Genomic DNA, 18792 nt, shown 5'->3' with positions numbered 1-18792 from the left:
CTGAATAAAAAGATTGATTGGCTTGTGTTGAACAAACACAGAGAAATAACTTGCATGTCTGGTATTAGTTTTACCAATGCAGTACGCTGAGCTGTAGCAACACCTCCTGTTTTTCCTCTCCTGTCTCTTTTAATATCTCCAATGTGCCTTGCTTTTTCTTTCTTGGGTTCAGTGGGACCAGATCTGATGTGCAACAAGCTCTGCTGTCCTTATTCTGCGTTTCTCTTATAATCCTCTGTCAAAAAGCACTCCAGTACTGTACTGAAATGAGCATGGATGCTTTTATCACACGCTGTTATTCAATTTCATGTACTGTTTAACATGAATGAGTTGTTCCAGTCCTGGAATTGAAACAATTAATGTTTTAAGTAATTTCCTATCAACTGTGATGGGTGAGCAGCAAAACTGGACAAACATGGGTAGCACTAATGCTGTTTTCCCAGGAGCATTGTTTACAAGGGCAACTGTGGTTTTTACCTTTTGGAGAAAAAGGGCTTTTCTTTCCCTTTTGACCTGTAATTCGGGGGGTGAAGTAAGCACCTTATAGCCAGGCTGCTTTGCCAAAGAACCTTAGAGCAATCAGCCAGGTTGGTGAGTGGTTGTCTTCCTATGGTTTTAATTTTTTTTTTTAATAGATATTCCTTTGGGGGGGGTGGGGCTTGAGGTTGGGGCGGGGTGGGGGTGTTTGTTTTCAGGGGCTTTTTTTTCTTTTTTTAATACTGAAACCAACCTGGTGTTTGATATCTAAGTGTTGAGAGACCAATGCAATTAACTTTGGAAAGAATCCCAAGGACCCTGGGGCTGTTGTAAATCCAGTTCTTAGGAGAGCAAAATTCTCTTGTAATGACTTCACTGTAGAGATGCTTCTGTCACCAGCTTGTTTTTCTAATACTGCAGTGCCTTGTACAATATGATATTTGGAAATTAATACCATAGCACAAGAGAGATTTCTATCCCTGTTTTAAGTGTGTGTGACCTGTGGGCTCTGCAGAGGAAGGCACTTCACCTAGTGGGAGAGTTTCTGACCCTGACTTCCATCTGTGCTGGGAAAGTGTGGGTGTGAGGGCTGATTACGGGTCATAATACACCTACACAGTCTGCCAGTCCGTATCACACCAGGTTGATTTTGGTGACTTTTCCCATTGAGCAAACACTAAACTGATTGGGGTTCTGCCTTTAACTGTTGTACCTATCACCATCCCCAGGCAAGGGACCTGAAACTCTTTATGCTGGACAGAAGCTTAATGACAATGAGTGGCATACTGTCCGGGTAGTTCGGCGAGGAAAGAGCCTCAAGCTGATGGTGGATGATGATGTTGCTGAGGGTAAGTGTGATGTATGTTTTTTTGTCATTATCTTTGTATCTGTGTCTCTAGTCTTTTCTTTTCCCTGTTCTTGTGTGTATCATTTCCATCCCCTCCCCTCCACCCCCATTACTACTTGTATATTTAGTGTAGCTATGTTGAAAACTAATGCTCAGTTCTGAGAGACTAACTGTTCTTAGACAGCACCAGAAACTTCTGTAACAATACAATGATATGAAATACGGGATTTAGGGTACAGATGAGTTTGTGCATACACAGGGATGCAGAGATGCTAAAGAGCACTCTCTCTCATGCCAGGCAATATTTGGGGTACACTGTGAGTCGGCCTCGTTCCTGAGCTGCAAATGTGGCAGTTTCCAATGTTGTGGAATCAAAGCCAAGGCTGTCTAAACCTTTAATCGGAACAAACATTTTGTTGATGGTAAACCTGCATTTGACAGTTATGTTAGAGAATATGGCTTTCTGTCTCTGCTGGATTTTTGTTTCAAGTTCCTTCACTCATGGCTCAGAGCCATACAGAAGAGAAAAACAAATAGAGCAGTTTGTTCCCAACTTTGTTTTAGAGGTTAGGGAGGACCCTGACTCACAGGAGTGTATCATATCACATAACATAGTGTGTCAGTCCTTTTTATTTTTTCTTTTATTTTTTTCTTTTCCTGCATTTCCTGACAGCTTTTTGAGCTTCTGCCTCTTTCTGTAGAGAAATGTAGTTGAAAGGAGGAAGAAAATATCGATCACTCAGGAAAGCTGGTGTCCTCCAAGTTATGAGATTTACATTGACATGATCAAACTACTTTAGACTGATTCTTTTTTTCATTACAAAATTTTAGAGGTGATATTTTTTGGTCCATTTCCCCACAGTTGCAAGAGCCAGAAACTTATTTTTCTTTGTTTGAGGGTCTAAAAGTCTCGTGGTTTGACATAACTGCAGGAACTGGGCTTTTGAGAAAAACACCGGCAGTCTGAAGGCTCTGCTTGGAAGGCAAGTGGAAGGGACGGCTGGCACAGGCAGTGCCAGAATACTGTGTCCTATCTCTGTAAAAAGTTATTTTCTACTGTGTGAATGCAATTAATTTGAAGTAACATAGTAATGAGATTATTTGGAAAGCTGTAAATTGGGATTTTGAAATAAGGCCAGAAAAGTGAGTTAGCAGGAAAATTACTTGATATATATTTTATCTCTGAACAAATGTATGCTGTGCTATATACGCTGAGAATTTGCAGAAGAGAATTAGAAGCATATGAAAGAAGAATCTTTCCCTTTCCTTGTTGGAATTGACAGAGGCTTAGTCAACATTAGCTTTTAGGAAAATGAAATTTTATTTAAGAAGGAACTTTCTGAATTAGTGATACATGCTGGTAAATATTTCATGGTGTTTACTTCTGCATTTAAGCAGAACAATTCTTCTGGATATGCTTTTTTAGCAAGCACCATGAGGTGGCACTCTCTGCATTGCCAACTCAGTTCCCAAAAAGCCATCTGTTTTTTTTGAAGTCTCTTTTTTGTGAAACTGAGTTTATAAATAATAATGATACAATCTTATACTAAAATAGGATGTGCATATGTATATGAATTACATAATTAAAGATTCATTATAGCTAAAAATATCTGTTAAAATAATGTGACCATGGCAAAGTCAAAAGTCAGAAAAGCCAGAGTTAAGATTTTCTGTGTAATCTGCATCCCACTTGGGCAGATGATGTAGTCTTCAGTGGTGTGGTCGCATAGATTTTTCCACAGGATTCTTGCTGTCTTTAAGCATAGATCAGAATTCTAAATTTGGTTCCCAGTAAAGATAAACAGCCTCTTTGATTGCTGCCTTCTTTCTTATTGCTTGTTTGGAACAATGCACGCCAACTAAATTTTGCTCTAAATATAGAGCTGTTTTTTTTGTTTGTTTGTTGTTATTTTGCCTTTTTTCTTTGTGTGTTGTGTAGTACTCATCAATATGTTTATACAGAACTAAGAAGCTATAATTGGATTTATTCCCATGTCTATGTTATATGGAGTAGGTGCCTTTTCCCATTTTACAGGTTGGGGAACAATGCACCATATTAAAGTTGGATGTATTTGGTACCAATTTGGCATGATTTTTCAGTCATTTGCACGCACAAATATTCAGTATGTCTGTAAATTTGTTCCCATAAGTTAGCTCAACCCTCCTACTTGGAGAATTAGATCTGGACAGTTAATGAACACCTGTGAAAAGTTTGTGATGAAGTAACTGACTTGGGTTCCTGCAGGACATCTAAGGGAGAGAGAATTCAGTTTCTCTGGACAGCATTTTGCTGCTTAATCACAACACCCTCCTCCCACATTCTGTGCTCCCCCCGGCCCACCTCAGAACAGAGATCAGACCACCAGTGCTAAATGAGACACAAATATAGCAGTCATATTCCTCCCTACAACATCTTGCAAGCACCCAAATACCTCTGGAGTCTTTTCTGTCTGTCACCATTTGAACTAAAGAGCTGATGATCCCTGTAGTAGTTACAAGCTCTCTACAGACCACAGTGAGGAATTGTAGAACTCTGCAGGCGAGGCTGACAGCTGATGAGATTAGAAAATACTGGATCCTACTCCATGATTTCTCTTTAAGAAAATACATTTCTGTCTTGGTTTTGATCTTGTATTGTCATATCCTTTTCAGCTTTCCACTGAACTACTCTTAACTTTCTACACTAGTACAGCTATGACTGTTCTATTTCTCTTAAGCCAGTCTCAGTTTTCTGATTTTTCACCTCTTCTAAAATTCTAGGTTCAGCTCTTCCAACCTCCCTCCATTTCTAATGCTCTCTATATTTGGATTCCCTGTCCCAGCATACTCCAGATTTCACAGGCCTGGCTTTTCTTTCTTAGTCCAGCAACAACTTCTTATCTAAGGATATAAGAGCTAAGGAGAGGAATTTTCTTGTTCTTGGTCCTTTACATATCTACATTTTATTTTTCTAATATTTTGAACTAAAGAAGTGGGATTTTTTTAAAGTGATTTTTAAATTTTATGTTATTTTTAAAGAACATATAATTCTTCTGATTTGGAAAAATCAGAATTTTTCAGTTGCTAATACTAAAACTGAAAAAGCCCCTAACAATCATGGTAGCAGAATTGAGATGGTTTGTCTAAACAAACTTTTCCATATACAGTTTTGATTCCTGTGAACTGGCATTTTTCAAACTAAAATATTATTATTTCTGGTAAAGAACTCATTCAGGATTTGAAAACGTTTGCATTTGAATTCAGCTCTTGAGTTTCTGAATAGTCAGAAATATGTGACTCTTTCTAGCTGCTTGTGAATTTTTCCAGCTGTATCTGCTTGGGTTGAAGCTTTCCATGTCAATGGTCTTTGTATAATTGTCTCTAAATTTAAATCCACTGCTAAAATTTGGAATAAGTGGGGAAAAAAAAGATTGGTTTGTATGATATTCTCTCTTTGTATTTGGAATAAGTACTTGAAAACATTTTTTCTAACAATATACTTTTTTGCTGTTTTTGCAAAAACTTGATCACATTTGGACTAAGTATAAACTGAAAAATTGTGCTTTGCACAGGATCATGAGAAGCGAGTTCAGAATATTCCAATGTTTCAAGAGTTCTAAAACAAGAAAGAGACCATCAGTTCATTTAATCCAACTCTTTATGTACCACAAGCCAGGGTGTATCATCCAAGTGTTTTGTGTTCTTAGCTTTTATTCTGTCCTCAACAGAAAAAAAAAAAAAGGATATTGCAAGTAGCAGGAAAAATCTTGAAAGGCCTATTAATATATCTTTTTGATTTTGGCTGTTAGCAACCAGGAACTGTTTAGGTGAGAAATGCTAGGAGATTTCAGGAGATAGTATAAAATGTGGGAAAGCTTTTAAGTCGCTGTTAATATGACCTGGGGGAATTAAAAGAGGAGGTTGTCCTGGACTTTGCCATGGTGATCAGTGAGGCTCCCAGGTATAATCCCAGTGACTCAGAAATACCTCTTGCGGTCACTAGTCAAGAGCTGTGTATATATGCTGACGTACCAGCAGATGCATTCAAGCAGGATATTATTGCTGAATTTGGTCTGTCTATATTGAACTGGAAACTTTTATTCCAGTCTTTATCCAGGTGTCAATATTTCTCAAAACTAGTATGAATTTAAATGTTTTTTGGCCCTTCTGTGCTTAAGCATGATTGAATTTGACCAGCATATCGGAACGTTATTAGATACAGAGGGATACAGGTAGTCTCACTGTTTCCTTTGGAAAACCTTCTAAAACAAAGGACTTTACCTATGCAGTAATTATATTTGCAACATACTAGAAGGGTAAGTAAGGAAACATGAAAAAGTAGGGAAAAGTTGAAAGTAGATAGTTCTGTGTTTATATGCATTTTGATGCTGTCTAATTTCATATTTACTGCTGTCCTTTTTTCATAGGAGTTTTGCTTCTCCGCTTACTTTAAGAAGGGATGATACAGCAAATTGGTTGACATAGGCCTTTATATTAAAAGAGGTGCTTGCTTTTGAGATCTCCTTTGGCAAATCTGTAGTGATTGAGACATAGTATGATAAAAAAGAGGAAAGAGACCTCTGTGTAAGGCATGTGAATACAGCCCAGAGGAACTGACTTTTCTACCTTAGCTCCTGTGGAAAGCTGGATAAGTCACTTAAGTCAGATCTTTCACAGTTGGTCAGTTCTTGTACCTGTCCTTTTTTGGGGGTACTCATTAGGGACTGTGGATCTGTGGTGAGTTGGCCCTGTCTGGATGCCAGGTGCCCACCAAAGCCACTCTATCACTCCCCTGCTCAGCTGGACAGGGGAGGTGAAATATAATGAAAGGCTCATGGGTCAGAATAAAGGAGAGGGAGATCACTCAGCAGTTACTGTCGCAGGTGAAAGACACTCAACTTGGGGAAAAAGTAATTTAATTTATTACTGATCAAATTGGAGTCAGATAATACAACATAAAACCAAATCTTAAAAACACCTTTCCCCCACCTCTCCCTTTTCTTCCCAGGCTCAACTATATTAGTTATTTTATCTATCTCTTCCCCCCTCAGTGGCACAAGGGGTGGGCAATGGTGGTTGTGGTCAGTTCATCACACATCATTTCTGCTGCTCCTTTCTTCTCAAGAGGACTTCTCACACTCTTCCCCTACTCCAGCAGGAGGTCCCTCTCACAGGAGACAGTCCTCCAGGAACTTCTCTAATGTGAGTTCTTCCTACGGGATGCAGTTCTTCATGAACTGCTCCAATGTAGTCCCTTCCATGGTGTGCAGTCCTGGAACAGACAGCTCCAGCAGCATGGACCATCATGGGCTGCAGGGGACAGCTGGCCTCACCATGGGCTGCACCACAAGCTGCAGGGGAATCTCTGTTTGGGGCCTGAAGCAGCTCCGGCCCTCCTTCTTGACTGACTTTGGTGTCTGCATAGTTGTTGCTCTCACATATTGTCACTTCTCTCTCCAGCTGCTCTCTCTGTGCAGCAGTTTTTTCACCTTCTTCAATATGTTATCCCAGAGGTGCTACCGCTGTCGCTGATGCGCTCAGCCTTGGCCAGCAGCAGGTCTGTCCTGGAGCCGGCTGGCAGCGGCTATCAGACAGAGGGGAAGCTTCAAGCAGCTTTCAGAAGCCACCAGCAGTGTTCTGCTTTAGAGCAGAAGCTTTCAGCAGTGTCCTCACTACCAAAACCTTACCATGCAAACCCAATATAAGCTCTTATTTCCAGCAGTACTGAACCTCAAAACCAGTGAGCGCTCCAAAGTTGCCAAATACTTTTTTTTTTTATATCCAAAGCTATATATGTTGATTTCTTTGTTCCCCAGCTTTGTGTATATAAAACTGAAACTAATATTCCTTAATCTTGCAGGACTGGTAGAAGCTGAAGTGAATATTTGAGGATAATTTTCATACTGTGCTGCTGAACTTGTGGGTTGACCATGTCTGGCTGCCAGATACCCACCCAGCTGCTCTCTCACTCTCTCTCCTCAACAGGACAGGGGAGAAAATAGCATGAGAAGGCTCATGGTTCAGGATAAAGATAGGGAAATCACGTACCAATTACTGTCGTGGACAAAACAGACTTGACTTGGGGAAAATTAATTTATTGCCAATTAAAAATAGAGTTAGATGATGAGAAACAAAGGACAAAAAGTAAAACACCATCCCCAATCCGCTCCTTTTCTCAGGTTTGCTCTTTCATTTCTGACTCTTACCTTCCCCCGGCCCAATAGTGCAGGAGGTGGGGGATGGTGGCTGTGGTCTGTCCGTAACAGCTCCCCTCTGTGGCTCCTTCTTCCTCACACTTTTCCTCTGCTTCAGTGTGGGTCCTTCCCGTGGGCAATAGTCCTTCATGAAGTGCTCCAGCACGGGTCCTCTCCACAGGCTGTGAGGAAAACCTCCTTTAGTGTAGGGTTTCCATCAGCTGCAGTTCCTTCAGGAAATATCCACCTGTTCTAGTATGGGGGTCCTCCACAGGCTGCAGTGTGGGTGTCTGCTCCACTGTGGTCTTCTCCATGGGCTGCTGGAGAATTTCCACTGCGGTATGTGGAGCAACTCCTCCCTATCCTCTTTTTCTGAGCTTGATGTTTGTAGAGTCTTTATTTTGCTTTGTTTTCCCTTTTTTTCCTTGCTGATGAGCAGCATTTGGCCCTTTCTTACATACACTTTTCCAGAGGTGCCACCACCTGGGCTGAGGGGTTCAGCTGTGCTCTGCGGTGCATGGGCTGGAGCCGCTGGTACCTGCTTTGACTGGCATGGGGCAGCCCTGGCCTCTCCTCACAGAGGCTCCTGCAGTGACTGCCATGGGCAGTCAATGTAAACTCAGTACAACACCACAGAAAAAATAATGGCATATTTCCAGCTGAGTTTGAACAATGGTTGTATATTGAATGATGAAAAAACAATTAAATATGGAGTAAGTACTGAATTTATTATTACTCTTGTTGTATAGTAAATGTGTAGAAAGGCTACTTGTTTGTGTGACCAAATAGTTAAAACTATCTTAATGAAGAACTGTAGGGCACTAAAATAAGGTTGTGATGGTTTTCATGCTGATATTGCCCAACTTTTTACTCAAACTAGTCTTTTATCATACTGTTGTATTTCATCTGTCTGTGTGGGTTCTATGTCTGCACACTTACTGAAATATGCTTCAAGAGTAGTCTAACATAGTTGGTATACTGAATGTTTTAATTGAGAGGTTAAAATCCGTCAAAATTTGAAAAATAGCCCAAGTGGTGTGTTGATGACTTAAATACATGCAGGGCACTTTGCCTGTTATGTTCTTGTGTGTTTCCCTCTTGTCATGCCCCTGAAATGAGGAATAATATCAGGCACCAGCAGAGAACAATGGGATAAATACTAGCAGGTTGATGAGTGCTCTTGCTTCTTATTCTGCTCTTTTTATATGAATTTGTTTATTGAGTGTTTTCAGGAATCACACTTGTCAGAGTTGTTTCAGAAGTCCCAGAGTTGTTTGGCAGATGGACTGTTGGATCACTGGATCTTTAAGGGAAAGATCTAGTCGTCTTTGCAGACCAGAAAGTCTGTGAATCAAAGGGAAAAATACAGAGCTGGCTGCCCGTGGCCCTTTAGTCCTGTCTTCTCTCTTCTAACAGGTTTTGGCAACTGCTAGACTCTCCACCACGAGTCTATGCAAGCTGCTGAACTGTGATCAGATAGGACTAAGTACTGCTATTAGTCTGGAAAGTGAAGGGTGAAAGGCTCCATATAACCTGTTACTGACCTCTGGGCTTTCTGCATGTTCCTCCTTGTTTCTGTCCTTCAGGCACAATGGTTGGTGATCACACCCGCTTAGAGTTCCACAACATCGAGACAGGGATCATGACGGAGAAACGCTATATCTCTGTCATCCCCTCCAGCTTTATTGGCCACCTCCAGAGTCTCATGTTCAACGGGATGCTCTATATTGACCTATGCAAGAATGGTGACATTGACTATTGTGAGCTGAAAGCACGCTTTGGTCTCCGCAACATTATAGCTGACCCTGTGACGTTCAAGACCAAGAGCAGTTACCTGAGTTTGGCCACTTTGCAGGCTTATACATCCATGCACCTCTTCTTTCAGTTCAAGACCACATCAGCTGATGGGTTCATCCTCTTTAACAGTGGTGACGGCAATGACTTTATTGCAGTTGAACTAGTTAAGGGGTAAGTGACTTTCAGCTATATTCTGCCAGCTTATTTATAGATAAGCTTACTTATCAATAAGCTTAAAATGCTTGCATAAAGAGAAATTCAGCTCATACTCATGTTTTCTCTGTTTGCTGAGGTATATTACAAAGCAAAGCACTTAGACATAAACACTGAAGCTTAAGACTCCTGATTTTATCACTGACTTCCCCCTGAGGCTGAGGGAAAGACACTTTTATGGTGTGGAACATTAATGTTTGAAGTCCTCTGGATCCAGTTAGGCTAACATTTGGTCCCGTTAACCTTGCAGAACAGCACAGAGGAGAAGGAAATGTGCTGAGAGCTCTGAGTCCCTCTTCCCCTTTATTTATTTTTTTTTTCCTGCAACAGACTTATGTTTCTGCCACCTCCGCTGAAAGAAACAAAGAACATGTGGGCTGCTGGATTTGTATTTCTGCTGGTGATGCTTGAGGAAAGGCAAACTCAGCTTGCTTTTGAGCTGCTATATTCTTTTTGCAAGACCAGTAGCTTATTAGAGAAAAAAAAAAAAAAAAATCCTTTGTTAGCTGAACAAATTTAGATCTCTTATGCTCAGCTAGTCACAGTAGGTATGTTTGCCACAGATAAAGTTTACCAGTCCTGTTTATTTCAGTGTAACTACAGTTTGATCCATTTCATTTTTAATGTTGCACATATTTCTGTAACTGGGACACTGAGTAATAAAAAAGTAAGAGTCATGAGCTCCTGGGGCTCTGTTGAGAGTTGAATTTTGTTGTCTTTTCTCTTTTTCCTTTCTAAGTAGAATATTTCTTATCTGTCCTCAGGTGGATTTTGGTGTTTGAATTATATAAATAACGGAGGGTAACAGTCCCATAACTTCAGTCTTTTTTAGGCTGTTTATTTTTTGCCAAAAGCTTTGTTAATTGTTTTCCAGGTGTTTGAATAAACCTAGTATCTCATGTGAATTTTAGTATAATATTTTGAGTAAGTTTCCCAATTGACTTCTTAAGGGAGTTATTCAAACCTCAGAATGAATCTGGGGAATATATGCCCCAACTAAGCATATCTAGTGTTGCTCTCCAGTACGTTTATCAATATTACCAATTTTTACAAATAATCATATGGACAGGCAGGGTTTTTGTGGATCTGTGAGAACTTTATGAAAAAGCAGAATGAATGCTTTGATTAGAATCTGGTTACTCCAACTGTTATCTCAAAATACTAATCCTTATGCTTCCTTGGTGGAAAGGAAAAAACTATATGTTTTCAAATCAGTGGCTAATATTTTGGCTTACTAGAACTTTCTAACCCAGAGATACTTCCCTTCGTGACTTTTGTAGTTAATTTATCAACCATCTAGAATAAAGGTCAGTAGCACTGGAGTTTTAATGCAATTTTAACTAGTTCTTGCTATGTTTACAGGTATATACACTATGTGTTTGACCTTGGAAATGGACCTAATGTTATCAAAGGCAACAGTGATCGTCCTCTTAATGACAACCAGTGGCACAATGTTGTTATCACCAGAGATAACAGTAACACACACAGCCTAAAGGTGGACACTAAGGTGGTCACTCAGGTTATCAATGGTGCCAAAAATCTGGATCTTAAAGGTAAATTCTACAAGACTGACAGTTCCGCCCTTTATTTTTGCAGGGCTCAATCAGTAAGCAACAGAAAGCTTACAGAAGCCATGCATTACAGAACAGTAAATCTGGAATTTGCTGGTTTTGGCTTTCATTTTTTTCTTTCTTTGTTTGGTAACTTCATGTAGCAGAATAGTTTGCCATATTTTGCTTTTCAGAAATTGTCATCCTACAGTTTTTCCTAGTTAGGATGCAATTGCAACCATTTTTGGGGGGGTGTTTTTTGGGTGGTGTTTGGTGTGTTCGGGGTGGGGTGTTGTTTTTTTCGTGAAGGAGGCAGAAATGACTTCTTGCACAATATCTTTTTCTGAGCAGCTGTTCAGCATCTGTTGGGAACAGGGGAAAGCCACTCTAGAAAGTATGTAACTTTCTCCTTCTTATATGTTTATCCCTTTCTCCTCTAGGTGATCTCTACATTGCTGGTCTAGCTCAAGGCATGTATAGCAACCTCCCGAAGCTTGTGGCCTCGCGTGATGGATTTCAAGGCTGTCTAGCATCTGTGGACTTGAATGGGCGTCTGCCTGATCTAATCAATGATGCTCTGCACCGCAGTGGGCAGATTGAGCGTGGATGTGAAGGTATAATTGAATTCAGAGAAGTTCCCCTCTCAAGCACTCCACTCTTACTTCATTGCTTCCTCCTTTGCATCTACTTATCCACCTTACTGTCCATTTCATTAGTTTGCTTTCATCGTGACATCCTTCACTATACTTACGGCTTCCAAATGCTCCTGAGTGCAGTTTGAGGATAACTAGCTTCTGTGAGCAGCTCAGCAGCTATTTTCTTGCATACTTTGTGCCCTATGAAGTGGTACATCCAGTAATGGAAAGAATGGCACTGAGATGGACTACTGTTTACTAGTATTTTTCTCAGAATGGTTTATTAACATTACAGTACTTTTAAAGTACTTTGAAAGGGGTTCTGAGCATTCAATTAATTTGTGCTTCAGAGGCCCCCTTTTTGGCATCTATAGAAGTAAACATTTTGAAGACCCAAGTAGAGGCAGGGGAAATGGAAGGTAGGAGGAAATGAAGGGTGAAGATCAGACCAAAACGGGGATTCCTTTTTGAGGAAGTAGGCCTCCAGTGAAAGCACTGGGGGCATGGTCTTTGCTGTCTGGAAAACCTTTCTTTCCTCTAGTTTCTCTTTTCCAGCCAGTTTAGAAACAAATATGTGTGAGTAACTTTTTTGAGCATGTAAACAGTAGTGATTTCTTGAAGCTTCTTTAAATAATTTACTGTTCCTGCTATGCTCTCATCAATTAAAATAATATTGACCTCAGCAGCACTGACTCAGTAACATGCATATGGCATCAATTCCCAAAGCACTTGGGTTACTTACCATCAAAAATGCCAACGTTTTGCTGGCTGAGTTAAATGAAAATCACTAGCCCCACTGAATACCAGTCTGCTGTGTTGGCTACCAGTCACTAGATTAAGTTAGTTTTATTTTATCAGTGAAGTTGTCTGGTATGCCTGTTTTCTAAGATGATGTATGTCCCTAACTGATCTTTCAAGACATCATCTCAGAAAACACCACAAAAAAAGAAAACTTCACAAAGTGAAATTACTCCTTGATCATATTTCCTTACCATGTCAAGATTGCAGGTTACATCGTGCTGAAGCCTTACCACTTGTCAAGACTCTCCCTTCTTAGGATTGAAAGTATCATCTCGTGTTATCTTTGAGTCTTCATGAAACACAAAATTGGCAGTCCAATTAAATCTGATCACTTCCTTGTCTCCCAGTGTTCTGGTTGGCTGGGTGCTCCAGTGCCTCATCCCTCCTTCCACTCTCCCACAATAATACTCTGGTTTGTGAGAATTATGTGTCCTGTCACAGGAGCTTACTCAATGTCAACTCTGATTTCACAGCATTGTCCAGTGCTGCACAACTGTAGACTGTTCTTTTTTTCTGTCTTTCTGCTGTATTTAATAGTGTCTGTTAACCATATTGTTCCTCATGGAAATGGGCATAGAGTAGCAGAACTTGTGGTTTTGCCCACTTATGGTAGAGCCAAAATGCCAAAAGAAGTGCAGCTTTTCTTTGTTGTTGTTTACAAGGTTCAAGGGAAAAAAAAAAAATCATTTTGGGTGTTTTGAAAATGTCTCTTGATTGTGCTCAGTGCACTGAAAGCTCTTCTCTAGTATTAGTGAATTCTGCTTATTTTTCTGTTTAAAATTAGATTTATCTGTTGGCTATATAACCTTCATGTTATCTCTCCTAGCTTTTCTCTTTCAGGGAACCTCTCATTAGACTAACCTATTGTTCTGTGTGTGGCTCAGGAACAGAGTCATGATGCTTTCCCAGAAGACTCTGCACCATTATTAGAGTGATGATGTTTCCTTCTCCTGTACCCAGTGTAGTTCTTTGATTTAGTGTCCTGTTACTGAGGTTACACAATGTCAGTGCCACTCCCCAAAAAATGTAATGTGGCACTTAATGTCTCTGTGTGCCGGTCTGGTACCAGCACAGCTACTGCCTGGTTGTGGAGGCTTGTTCTCTCTTAGATATGTTAGGAATGTGAGTTCCCCTTCTCTTCTAAAGCCCTTCAAACAAGATCCAAAGTTGGAGACAGACCTAAAAAACTGGGTGGGAAGGTCAATGGTAACACTCATTCTGCCTTTGGAAGAACTTGATAGCAAAGTAGTGCCTGTGCCATCTTCCTGAATGGTCCCTGTTCAATACCAAGGGAAATGCTGAAGAGGAAGACATTCTATTTGCCAACATGTTTAGATTAGTAAAAAAAATGGATAATTAACTCACCAGAAAGATGTTTCATTTGCTTTTTCAATCACAGCAATCCCCAAGTCTTCATCTCACATCTTGACTGGTGCCTACTGGTGGCCATTCTTACAGTTGCCACTGAAAGCCACACTTGTCTTCCCTTACTCTAAAAAAAGAAAACTCTAAGCATGTTGGATCCTTGTTTAAATCTCCCTATTTTGTTTCCATCTGAAGTGATCTTAGGTGCAGCATTAACAATGTGTTTAAGGGCTGAAGTCCCAAGCAGTTCATGTTGTCTCATGATGTTTAAATGTGTTTGTAATAAACAGTTGCAGGCTTTTGGGGTGAATAGTTGTGCTATGTCTTGATTTGCAGGATGTCCTTATTTCAGGATGAAGGGCAGTGGGATCATGTAAATGATGAGAACATGCATGCTTAACAAAATGTCATTCCATCCCCACATATGAATCTTGCCTTCCAAATATGATGTGAGAGAGACTTCTGCTAATGCTTGTCTCTTGAGTGGCTTTGCTTTCAGAAGCAGAACAGATTACAAAGGGTCGGCTGTTTTCTCTGAAACTTATCAGTTTGATCTCAGGACAACCAAAGGATGTGGGAGGAAGAAAGCCTGAAGAGTAGTAGAATGTGAGATGTAGGTCAGCAGGCAGCACTGCCCCACCTGAGACAGATCAATACCACTACAAGTGGGTGGCACCATTCCATCTTGGTGGCATTTGCTATCTTTATTCCTTTATTTCAGTACCCTACTTTAATAGGAAAACAATGTTCTTTAGTGTATTGATTCTACCACCACCTCCTTTTATTTGGTTTAAGCAAGCCATTGGACTTCCTTGACCACATTGTTCCTCTTATGTGTTCAAGCATAGTTAGGCCTTGCTGTGCACCAAAGCACAAATCTACGACATTATAGTATTAGCTGTGTTCCAGTGATGGGTAAGGCAGTGCTCCTGTTTGAGCAGGAAGCACTTTCAATATAAATTATATTTATATGAGAACTTTTTCTTTAGGACCTTGAGAATCCCAAAGCATTTTTAGGCTATATGTAGGAGTCATTAACTGAAATACAGGCATCCTTGAGACTGAAAGTGGCTGGTGTTTAATAGTGTATAGTAGTGCTAAAAAAAAACCCAAACCCAATACCTAAGGCAAGAATTACTTTATCTCTTCCTATCAGTTTTATTCCTATAATTTCTTTAAATTATCTGTGGTGGGATTTGTTTAGGATAGCACAGCTAAGTAGCCTCTTTATCTCATTTGTTAACTGAAGCGTCAGCTTCCTTTTACATTATGCATCTTCCTTGTGTGCTGTACAAACTTAAGGTTTCAGTCTGCTGTTCAATCACTAATGTGCTGGACAAGATGATAGCTGCCATACTGACCTTTTCTGTGTTTTAATGTCTCCTATAGGACTGTTGTTTTTGACAAAGGATTTTGTGGGTGATTATCTGAAAGAAGAGAACTTAAGAGTGTCTGAAATGTCAAATGAGCCCGTGGAGTTAAAGCTTCACACCACACACCACTTCTTTTTTGTGTGTGGTAATCTGATTTGTTTTTATTGCTCTTTTGCAATTGCTACATTTCTGATTTTTTTGGGAACAACAGGTAGCTCTTAATTAATCTTGAAGGTCTGATCAGATCTGTAGTAGCAGTTTGTGTTTCCCTGGAAGGTATTTAGCAAAGCCAGAGACCTTCTTGCTGCCTGGTGTGTAAAATCTGTTCTGGGTTGATGTGCTACACACAACTGTGAGAAGAATGAAGTTTCAGGGTAATGACATTATACCAATATATTTGTTTGTTTTCTGCAGAGTATCTTTAGCTGCTGTGCCAACTGTAGCTTTCATCACCATTTTTTAGATATACAAGGGAACCGTTCCCTCTACAGCCACCCAAAAAAAGGGATTGGTGAGAGGGCCTGAGAGAAAAGCTACAAAAAGTAGGGAAGTTGTTGAGACTTAAATGGTCGGTGTTGGGTAAGGGTACCAAACACCCTGAAGACACAAAGTCAGTTCTTAGAAAGGACTCCATGATAGGAGCCCACTTCTGCTGGAAGCTTCCAAGCATGCCTGCCGCCTGCTTTTGGCCTTGCTATCCCCACCCATAAAACAGGTATTCATGGTATTTACCTATTTGTGATGAGAGTAGACATTCAGCTATGTCTTGCAGAGTACCTTGAAGTAGTGTGTGGAAGCCCCTAGAGATGAGCAAAGTATTAGAAACTGAGGAAAATAAGCTGTCTATTGCGACCTAGTTCTCTGCGGCCTCCAACTCAACAGCTTGTGGGCTGTGGTTGAAGTTTTTATACAGCTCCTGAAATTGAGTAATATGGGCTATTTCCATGTCTATGTTGGACATACACAGCTTGAGAGAAAAGATGTTTGCACTGTGGTGTGTGTGCAAGAGTTGGAGGATGGAAAATGTTGTTCCAGCTGACCTTCTTTCCCTCCTTGGAAGTAAACCTATTTAAACTTCAGATCTGCTCCTCCTTGATTCTAGACTTCTAAAATCAATTCTTTTTGCTGATTACTTCGTTCTTGGTCTTACTGCTAGATGAATGGATCAGTTTATTCCATTTACAAAAGCCAAGACTGAACAACTTGCTGCTTTTTCCTCACTGGTCCTGGAAGAAATAAAGCACGTGTCCAATCTTTGTGAAGTTTAAAGACATTGCCCTAAATATTAATGAGTACTTCCCGCCTTTGGGGTGTTTTTCCACCTCTTTATTGATTTGCCTTGTATTCTCCTGTGTTTTTCTTTCCTTTATTTGGACATCTTCATGTTGCTTACCATGGGCAATAGAGCTATCTGAAATTCAGCTTCACATTCTAAATCCGTTCACCCCATCCTGCCCCCAGCCAAACCAGCCCAACAGCAGTGGTTAAAGAATGTTATATTTCTTCTACGAGGCAGTTTCTATGTGCTTTAGAGACCTGTATTCTTCCTTTCCTCTTCATCTTTCCTCACCTGTTCCACTGATAACACCTGCTCACGAGGGAGAGCGATTACTATTAAACTTACTGACACTGTTCCAGATGTTTTGGGACTTTTTTTTGTCCTAATTTAATCTTCTTCCAGATCCTGCAGTAAAATCATAATCTTGTTCTACTTTCCGTGAAATAGTATAGTTAACCTTTTGAATTCACTGTTGCATGAAAAGCATGAATGACACATACAGGCTGGATAATCAGAAATGCATTTTGCATACTAAGCAGTATGTAGAAAGAAGAAAATCTAATCTCATGCTTTAAATCTCACAGCAGGATAATGTCAGGAAGGATTTCACTCTTCATCTGCTCAGTAGTGAAAGTTTAAATCTGGTGATACTTCACTTTCTCTGTGGAATCAAAGGTTGTCTGTTGAGTAGAGGCACATTAATTTACTTTATGATGGTTTGACTGTTCTCCTGTTCTTTATGCTTTTGTTTTCCATTGTCACAGTGCTGCTGGAATTATGGAATAAGTATAAGTTATGCTCCAGCTCAGCTACAAAGATAAGGAGCTGGGAAGCTATAGAAAGTGCTTGTTTGTTACACAGAAATTACTTTGTTAGAATGTGTGTCGAAGAAGATGCATGAAGAAATGCATCCTTCTTCTCTTTCCATCCCCCGCTTTATTTTGCATTTTGTTTAAAGAACTCTGGGGCTTTTGGGGCTCAATGTAGTAGGAGTGGAAAGAAAACTCCGACTAGCTCAAAAGGGAAGGAAATTGCCACCTTGAGCTATTCTTGGGCTGTAAAACAATAGCAAAGATTCAAAATGTTAAACTTCATAGGAAGCACAGGAAATGTCATCTGTAGATGCCAAGTCTAATTTATTGGGTATTAATGTAAAAGGAGACAATGGGAGAAAGGGAGAACTTCCAATTTCTCTTCAGTATCAGCTGTGATATTAGAAATTTTAAGAATGGAAGGTTATAAAGGTGAGTATGCACTTCTTAAATAACTGTCTTTTGAGAAATGTGGTCAGTGATTTGGTGTTTTGTTGTTCCCATTGTACTATATAATAGAAATATGTAAACTTCAGTGACAAGGGATTCAGGAGCTGCTGCCTGTAGTCCCATCTTGTCCTTTGCTTTTTCCATGCTGAAAGAGAAAACTTAGAATCAAGATATAACACATTTAAAAAAAAAAAAAAAAAAAATCTGTGTGGCTTCCTTGTGAAATGGACTCAAAAAAAAAAAAAAAATATCCTGTATCTAAATGCAAGAGCACCAGTGGGATTATTTTGGCTTGCTTTTCTGTGCTCTTCAATTTTCAGAAAGTGTAGTTGGATCTTGAGTCAGACTTTGTAGATTTATGATTCTCTTTTGCCACGTGGACTATGACTTGACTACAGATAACAAGATCATTCATACCTAGGTGAATGTGTGAGCTTGTACTACTGTTGTTTTGTTGATTGCTCTGATGAGGTTGACAGAGATTATGTGGGTCTAAAGCCTGAGCTGTCACTTTGCCTGTTGATGCAAGTTTTCTTAAGGATGTGTTGAAATCCATGAGCAGGCAACAACTTGTGAGGGTGCAAGGTTTTACTGTCACTTTACATCCAGTGTCAGGTATAGTTCTTGGGATAAACAGATGTAATCTTCTAGAGTTGTCAGTTCCCTGTGGTTTTCTGGCAATATATCCACTTTGACCAAAAAAGCCAAGGAAATATGTGCATTTTTAAGGGACAGAAGATTTAAGTTTTGATCCAGAGCCTGGATGTAGTAACAAAATAAAAATATTCTTAATTCGTGTACTGAAAGCCAAATAGATTTTTTTTTTTTTTCCTTTTACCTAAATGAATTCTAAGTATTTCTCAAATGAGATTAAAATCTCTCCTAAATTGCTGGTAAATGCTGACAGATGAGTGTTAAGAATGATAACTTATTTCTTTCTCTTTCCACTATCTGCAAATTCTGTGACCCTGTGTGTGTGAATGAAATGCATTTGCTGTCTTGTTTGTGGTTTTGTTATCT

At 39.8% G+C, this 18792-nt stretch overlaps 1 protein-coding gene across 4 annotated transcripts in view; it reads left to right on the top strand.

The window, feature by feature from the left end:
* Positions 1-18792, top strand: part of NRXN3 (neurexin 3) — a gene marked incomplete at both ends in the record, with an annotated part of 967932 nt that overhangs the window by 394997 nt on the left and 554143 nt on the right. For all 4 annotated transcript variants that reach the window (XM_080345007.1, XM_080345009.1, XM_080345010.1 and 1 more), the window contains 4 exons: positions 1206-1325; positions 9084-9465; positions 10870-11060; positions 11498-11671. In XM_080345007.1, the coding sequence (XP_080201133.1) occupies positions 1206-1325; positions 9084-9465; positions 10870-11060; positions 11498-11671 (867 nt within the window). The remainder of the gene's footprint in view (positions 1-1205; positions 1326-9083; positions 9466-10869; positions 11061-11497; positions 11672-18792) is intronic.

This window comes from Nesoenas mayeri (genome assembly GCF_963082525.1).
Source record: "Nesoenas mayeri genome assembly, chromosome: 5".
Lineage (NCBI taxonomy): Eukaryota > Metazoa > Chordata > Aves > Columbiformes > Columbidae > Nesoenas > Nesoenas mayeri.
The sequence above is the reverse complement of the archived record's forward strand: the minus strand, read 5'-3'. Positions and strand labels throughout refer to the sequence as shown.